The sequence below is a fragment of the Acanthochromis polyacanthus genome, chromosome 13 (genome assembly GCF_021347895.1).
Source record: "Acanthochromis polyacanthus isolate Apoly-LR-REF ecotype Palm Island chromosome 13, KAUST_Apoly_ChrSc, whole genome shotgun sequence".
NCBI lineage: Eukaryota > Metazoa > Chordata > Actinopteri > Pomacentridae > Acanthochromis > Acanthochromis polyacanthus.
The window spans coordinates 33,650,665-33,659,181 of record NC_067125.1 but is presented as its reverse complement, the minus strand read 5'-3'; the positions used below and the strand labels follow the sequence as shown (position 1 = coordinate 33,659,181).

The window sequence follows — 8,517 nt, the reverse complement described above, 5'->3', positions numbered from 1 at the left end:
TTTGGGAAAATTTTCAATGAACTAATGAGTTGAAAGCTGAACATGACTGTGCGGCAAGATAACCCAAACACAGAATTCCACATCCTTATACCCACAGTTGAGCACGGCGGTGCAATATTTTGGGAATGCTTTGCAGCTTCGTGGCTTCGGGATGACTTGCCATAACTGAGGAAACCGTGAAACCTGCTTTCTGACAGAAGATCCTGAAGGAGAGCATCAGATCATCAGTCTGTGAGATGAAGCATACAAGTAAGTCCACATCTGGATTGTCAAATCTGAAAGTCTGAACCCTGTTGAGAAACCAGGATCCTGTAATGAGCAGTTCATTCTCCATGCGACTGCTAATAAGACGTTCTACAAAAAAGACACAAAAGGCACAGCGATGTCAGGGACTGATCTACGGCAAGCTGTTTTAAGATTTAATTCCATCAAGTGGATATTTATTACAGATATCTATAATTCATCACATTCAGCCAAAAAAAAAAAAGAGAAAATTTCACATCATCAGGATCAATCTTTCTTGGACAAACCACTTTTATATCCAGACTTAACATCATGGATATCAGAAATAGAATTGCTCCCCTTTCAGGTGTCCAAGCTTCAAATTTTAGTAGCATTTCTTATTTTAGATCTCCAGAATGAAAACTAGTAGAATAGACTAGCAACAATTGAAACGGTCATTCTGGATAATAAAAATCGTAATTGTGAAGCTCTCAAACTGAAAACCCAACACTAATGAATGGCAAAGGTGATGCTATTTATCCTTGAAAGAATGGTAATGTGAATATCTGAAAGGTTGACCACGAGAAACTGATTTACGGATCTCCTCAATGCATGTCCACTCTCACTGTTAAGTGTTGCCATAGTTCTCAGGTTATTGAGTGTTTGGTTGCAGTTGTTGCTGCTTAAAGTGCCTCAACCAGCTCTTAAGTTCAGGGATACAGTTATTTTTCCATATGTAAGTTGTGGATTTTGCTTCAATTACAACTGCATTTTGCGCTCACCCACTTTCCCTTTGCTTTATTAAAGATCGGACACAGTTTAGTATGACACAGGCCAAAAATGTAGGAGAAATCAGGAGGGACTCGAATATTTTTCATGGCACTGTACAGCCTCATCCATATTCATCCTGACATAGCACCTCAATGAAATGTCAACGTCAGTTTCTGCAAGGAGTTGAATCCTGATATTGTAGACGAAAATATGATGCAGTAATAATGTCTCTTTTTTAAAATGCCAGATCACTTTTTAACAAGGTTTTGGATGAAGTCCAGACTTCTGACTTCTGAGTTTTGTGCCCTCATGATTAAAGATAAGTATATTTGCAAAACTTTTCACCAAATCTTAGATCCAATGTTGTACATCTGAAGCAGAAATAGTTGAAATTTCAAGATTGTGTTAACAAATATTTCAATTTTGTGAAATTACACATCCAGCCTCATCATACAGTCAGTCTCTACACCATCATCCCAGAACTTCTCTGTGTCTATACAAGTGCTGAAAAAGAAAATTAACACCTGAACTGTGCTGTTCTTTATTTCAAAAGAAAATGAGAAGAAAAACTAACAACATAATTAATATTCAGTGGGCATAACTTTTCCAAATGTACACTTTATTTTAAACAAAAGTACAAAAAACAAACATCAGATATTTACAATACTTGCATGGCAATGTTCACTTTCTTTGGTCATTCTTCCAATTTGATGGTTTTACACAAGGTAGGCAACAAACAGCAGCTTGGAGGTCTGAGATTATTACATGCCGAATATATTATTCAACCAGACGCTGAGCAAACTACTGATGACTCAGAACTTAATTACATTTTCGGGGAAAATCTGCAAGCAATTGATCAACGACTTAAATCCAAGATATGAGTTATGTGACAGCTATTGAATTTGCCTACCAGGATATTTAATCTTGCACAGTATAAATAGCAAAAAAGAAAATTAAAATCACACACTTCACAACTACATCCTGGTCTTGACACATTTTTCAAATTTAGTAAATGCTCTGAAAGGACCAAAATCGTGACATGTACAGCTGCACGTATTCCATCGTATTCTACACAAATTTTGACATGAAACATGAACCCTAGTGCACATCACAAACTGAAGCAGTTACAGGTAGATTTTTTAAAAGAAGGCAAACATATAAAGGCTACTTTGAGACAAACATCCTGTCCACTCTGTGTCCTCAATTACAAAATTATGCCTTTTAGCTACATAATAAACAATCATACTTCCAACACTGATGGAGCACAAACTTTACAGTTCTGACAGATAAAAACTAAAAAATATCCTTTCGTTACTCGAGGCTCAAGGACATTTGCGTGGGAGAAGTGTGAAAATAATGAAAATGGCTTTCAATGCAGAACGTGCGCAGTCAAACTAAAGCCAGAGAAATGAGCTGCATTGTGCTATACATTCTCCCAGTAATCTACCTGCTTGTGTTGTACAGTGGTTATGCCAAATGTGCAGTACATTTGAAAAATAAAAATACGAAAAATTAGCTGTCATTTTCTCTCCTTGTTACACACAATCGAAGAACAAAAACAAACAAACAAAAAAATCATGAAACACCAAAGAGCTCACCTACGTCCTGCAATTCCACATGAAAATCATATTACCAGCTAGAACTAACGCTGAGTATAACAAAATACCCTTAGCCCTTTCAGGGATTTCCTTTCATTTTCAACTTTTTTTGAATGAACAAACTGAGTTATATGCACCGATAAACAGATTTCGATGTTGAAGGCAGAGGTTGTTTGACTGTCATGGCATGATTCTAAGAAGCAATAATCCCCTTGTCCCAGTTCGAGGGACAAAGAGTCAAACACAGACTAATGCAGGCCTACACATCCTTACAGCAAAGGCAACTGGTCTAGTAGTAATTTTAATTGCGTCAACTAACAAAACCAAAGATTTGCATTTTCTCAGTTTCCCAAATTCCATTCTAACAAACATGAATCCTAATAGTAGACAAGTTTACACATGTATCAGTAGTGCAGACAAGTTATGTATATCGCATACAGAATCCATTCTTTTTCTCTTTTTTTTTTTTTTTTTTAAGGAATGGCGGGGTGAGGGGTTGATGGGCTCGGTGTGGATGTTTGGATATGCATTTTAGTAAAATTCTCCCTGAAACCAAATCCAAACTGTCTTCATCCCAATGTACACTTTTTTCCCCAAAGACAGAGGTGAAGAGAAATGTGCAAAAGTTCTGTGTTCTCACTGTGAAAAGAAGAGATGAAATGAACAGAGTGTTACTTGAAACCGTTTGACTTTGTTCATCTTCGTATCGGTACATGAAGGAAAATGTTTTGATCTCTACCTTTCACTTCCCCATTTCAAGAATGGTTGCAGTTTCTTTACACCTCAGCTTTTTGGCTGTTCTCCTCCACTTTCTCCTCCAGTTTTTTCTCCTCCTCAGAAGATCCGTTTTCCTTTTCGCCGGTCTTCCAGCTTCCCTGCCTGTTTAGATTAAAATGCTGTTACATAATGTTCTAATAATCCTTCCCTTCAGTCGTTTGGTTGATAAAAACTGTGCACAGTATGATGACATGTTGAGCACGTTCTAAACTTGGACTAAATGTAAGCTTTATATCTCTGTGTACTACAACTACGTACTTATACTAGAAAGTTATGAGTAAAGAGCAGATTCCCTTAAACCTCCAAACCCCAAAACCCACTGCTGGCTTTCAAAGGCGTATTGTTTTCAAAATAAATCACCATCACATCATTTATGAAAGCCAGAAACTGTAAAAACAAAACTAAACATCAGATTTTCAACTTTCTAAAAGTCCTCCAACTACTCATCTCTGAAGTGTTGTTCCATCAGGATCCTTAGCCAAAGCTAAATCTTGATATTTTATCAAACTTACTTTATTTCCCAAATACCTCTTTAAAAAAAAGTTCTACAATCCTTGCTGCAACTGTGAAGTTATTCATGATTCAGCTGCAAAGAGTCACATGAAGATTTGGCTGTGAAGAGTGACTTAATAATAATAATAATAATAATAATAATGTATTTTATTTGTATAGCACTTTTCAAAAACACTCAAAGACACTTCACATATAAAATCAGCAAACATTAAAATAATGTAATTCATGGAGTTTTACCACGAACATGTATCTGTACTCCAAGACTTCACGTGCAACTACAACTAGTGGATCTCTCACTAGCTAGTTGTTTCTTTGTTTGTCAGCAACGAGGACAAGAAGGATATTTTCCCCCAAATGTCAAACTATTCCATAAATTTGAAGTGAATGTTATAAATATGCATCATAAGTAGATTATTAGCCACAGCTGCATTTATTACCCGAACTTGTCGCTTCGTATGAAAATGGAGTTTTTAGTTAATTGCTTTGGTTTCATTGTGCTCATATGGTCCATATTTCACAATCCTACACAAAGTTGTGTTTAATCAAATTAGCATAAATTTACACAGAGAAAACGTGGTGCCAGGTGGTGTTATTGCAGAACAGGAGCGCTGGTCTCTGGGCAAATTGAAGCAAACATTGTCTGCTGTGTACTCAGCGTGGACTTGAAGGGGACTTGGAAGTGACTATGTACACACATAGAATAATGCAAAGCTATGTATCTGTTTATTTCACAAACATATCCATATTTGGACTCATAAAATAAGTGAAGGAGCTTAGATCAGAGGATGAAGTAGATCAGAGGATAAAGTATACATCACATTTCTAGGCACATTTCTAGGCAGGTCTGTCTTTTTTTCTGCTGTCTGCTTAATTGCTTTTTGCTGCCTTAATACTGCAAATACACATTTTAAATAGGACTGAAGGGAATCTAAATAAAAGCTGTGCAACTGTTAATGGAGCGTGGAAATAGGGCAGAAGGTGTAACAAGTCAAAACTATCATATTGCATGACTTTTAACACCCTGACTCCAAGCAGTTTGAGTGTTTTTTGCTCACTGGGGGCTCCTTTTTCACTACAATATAAAATCCTGAACCTCTATGGAAACAGTACAGCTGTGACCAGAACTCAGCAGAACTAAAAATGTATTCTGTGCATGAATCATAAACAAGAAAAAACTAAAGTTGAATTTCTTTGACGATCTATCTTTAAAAAAAAATAAATTCACATGAACAACATTTGTGCAACACATGGACCAATACTGGGGGAAATGGTGCCTCTACATACTATATACTAGATATTTTACTTACTATTACTAGATTGTAAACAAAACCTGCAGTTCACCTGAACAGTGCTTGAATATTTTGTCAGACAGCAATGACTAGCTGGGCAGAGAAGCACAGGAAGTTCTGTTTTTTACCCAATCTGGGAAATGGAAGTGGGAATTTTTTGGACAAAATTTTAAATGAAACATATGAAATAGTGCAATTTTGTTTTAAAAAAAAATCACAATTTTAAGCTTACATTTAGTTTGGTTTCCCAGTAGAACAGCATGCAACAGATGATTCACTCGAACACTGTTGGATGCATAAAAATCCAGCAATATTTTGTATTTTTACAGTTTGTAGATCTGATAAATTGCAGAATTTTGGTATTTTTGATATTTTACAGTCAACACCCCTTTCAAACTGGTCTGCTGATTTAAAAGTTAAGAGGGTTAAAAATGGGCATAATGTATTAAATAAAAGCAGTCATAGATGGATGCGAAGTTGGTCTTTGTGAGAAAATTACTGACATAAAATGGCACTGTGATCTCAAAAGGTTACTGGAAAAGTGAATTTATGAGGAATTTTATGAGGATGAGGAGCATTTTTATATGACAGTATGTGCAGAAATGTTCCGAATGACTCCTTACTTTGACTTCTTCGTGTAAACCCAGTATCCCAGACCTATAACCAAAGTGGCGATGAGGAGCCCGACTACAACTCCAACCACCAACTTGGTTTGGTCGCTGTCATCCAACTGATCTGCAAAAAATATTAAACAGAAATATCATAAACCTGAGACAAACATTTCTGAGATAAACTCCAGCCTAAATGCATGAAAAAAGGCATTAAAAAAAAGCAATCACATGCTTGTAAAAGCATTGATGAATGGACACATCCGCACTGTACATGATTAAAAGCCAATGACACATAATCGCCATTTAAATTTAATCAGCCAATGAGATTATGAGCAATGTTGACATCTTGTCAGGATGCTGGCAGCTCCATTCCTCTCACTCCTTCATAGCTGCGTCGTATTTCAAGAAACACTCTGTCTAAACATTGATTTTCCAGCTGTACATTCCAAAAGCGTTGTAAAGGGTAAATATTTCAGAGACGTCTTTTTAGCGAGCAACATTTGATTCCCTTGAAGCCTTTACTCAGCCCCCTCCCACCATTTCTTACAAGCAAGAAGACCACTACAACTTACCTTGTTTATCCATTCTCACCTCCCCATTTACTGAAATCAGATATAAAATAAAATTAAAGTCCAACCAAAAAGTCCAAAATAAAAAAAGACTACTTTGCTACTTCTACTCTACGTGTGCATGCAAGTAGTTCAAAGAGGGAACAGATTAAATCCAGCATCCCAACATATAAACACAGAGCGAGAAGGAGGGGAAAGAGGTGTGAAAATGCTTGTCCCAAACTCACAGGAATGAGTAAGCAGGAGAGAGCAAAGGAAAGATAAAAGCGCTTGTAGACAACAGCGTGGACAATGAGCTAATTGCATGCATCAATTACAGTTTGACAGCCATGGTATCACCAAGGTAGTAGAGCAATAACGTCTAGATACCTTGAAAAGAGCGTTAAGCTTTAGCGGCTATGTAATACTTTTATCCTTTAGGACTGTTGCTTTAATTAAGATAAATATGCAAAATAAATCAAAAGGGTCTTGCGAATTCAATTCACCAAATTTTAAATAAAATGTCACACCTGACCACCTCATATTTGTCTGATTTTTTTAAGTAAAATGTGTAAAAATGTTGTTCACTGCTTAGTGATTGTACTAATATTGGCCATTCAAAAAAAGTCAATAATATTTTCCTCTAAAAGGTTTCTCTGACTGGCACTGAACTCTACATTTTAAAGCTTCTATTGGTACCAGTCATAAAGAAAAAACTCAGCTTTTTAGCGTGGAAAAATAAAGGTTTCCTAGTTGGTAGACGGAAACATAGGAATTTTTTGACCAAATTGACATATTTTATCATGTACTACTGAAAACCCTGTATATGTATATATATATATATATACACACACATATATATATATATATATATATATATACACATATATACAGGGTTATATATATATATATATATATATATACATACATATATACAGGGTTATATATATATATATGTATATATATATATATATATATATATATATATATATATATATATATATATGTATATATATCTCAATAAGCGTGCAGCGTTTCAGGACTCTAGCTGCACTATTTTTCATATTATGGCACTTCAAACATTCATCCACGGATTGGTGCATCGAAAAATCAGCAGGAGCCAACAATCTTTAAGATATTTAAACTCAAAAACTATTGTTACCATTGACCCCAGGCTTTACACAAGGTGAACTAAATCAATATTCACCACTTAAATAAGAAATCATTTGGTGAACTGAGTCGGAATGACCCAAAAGGATTGTTTGGTTGTAAAGGGATTAACCCTAATCTTAAAAAAAAAGAAAGAAAAATCCTAAATTTGACAACTCTTTCTGCTAAATTTACATTGAAGCATCTAAATATTAGGTTAAGTAAACATGCAGACAGAAAGAGTGAGTAATCAGAGTAAGAAAAATTATGAAGTAGAGACAGCGAAGATGACTTTACTGTCACTTTGTACTTACAAGATGACACATTTATGGCTCTGGTATCAATGCCAAACTCATTGGACACTGTACAAGAGACGGTTAGATTTGCGGAGGGCACGACCTTGATCTTGTGTGTGATTTTTCCATTGATGAAGGGACTCTCATCAAGCTGAACAATAAGAGGAGTAAAATAAAAAAAAAAACAAGCGTTAGTGCTGATATATCAGAAAGCCTGATTTTAGGAGGGTCTATTTGCACCACTAGGGGGCGATGTTGGACCGACGAGTGACTCAGCCTTTTCCATGACAAAGAAACAGCATGTGTGCCTCTGGGATGTAGACTCCTGAGTCTCAGAGGAAAACCCCAGACACAAAGACAAACTGCCAACACCCTTTTTGCATCCTCTACATATACAAGAGGATGTGGCAATTTTGTAAATACCCATTACCGAGCCAGTATTCAAGCCTGACATTATTCTACTAGTGAATAGGGCTAAAAATGGGATGTAAGAGGAGGAGGAACAAAAAGAATGTGTTGGATTTGTAGAAATGTGTGTTATCTCCAAAACACATTGTTCTTGAGTAAAAGAGCAGTGCACACCTTTGGAACTGATTAATTATGACACACAGGTTGAGGTTTTAAGGTGATTCTTGTGGTTTAAAACTGAGTGAAAAGACTGAAAAGACTATCCTGCACCCACCCCCGGGTTCACATATGATTCACACACTGCTTCACTGAGTGGCTCTTGCTATCAGTGTGCG

At 36.1% G+C, this 8,517-nt stretch overlaps 1 protein-coding gene across 3 annotated transcripts in view; it reads right to left on the bottom strand.

Annotated features, from left to right (window-relative positions):
* Positions 1 to 1,591: 1,591 nt before the first annotated feature.
* The window catches only part of LOC110962640 (CD166 antigen homolog), a 43,947-nt gene continuing 37,021 nt past the window's right edge, over positions 1,592 to 8,517 (bottom strand). Inside the window, exons 12-16 of one of the 3 annotated variants that reach the window (XM_022210636.2) lie at positions 7,793 to 7,925; positions 6,354 to 6,383; positions 5,794 to 5,905; positions 3,331 to 3,470; positions 1,592 to 3,230 (exon numbers count right to left, since the gene is read on the bottom strand). In XM_022210636.2, coding sequence (XP_022066328.1) covers positions 3,368 to 3,470; positions 5,794 to 5,905; positions 6,354 to 6,383; positions 7,793 to 7,925 — 378 coding nt within the window. In that variant the 3' untranslated portion in view covers positions 1,592 to 3,230; positions 3,331 to 3,367. Of the gene's footprint in view, positions 3,231 to 3,325; positions 3,471 to 5,793; positions 5,906 to 6,353; positions 6,384 to 7,792; positions 7,926 to 8,517 lie in introns of those variants that run through there. The other 2 variants (XM_022210637.2, XM_051957971.1) reach the window with 2 other exon arrangements.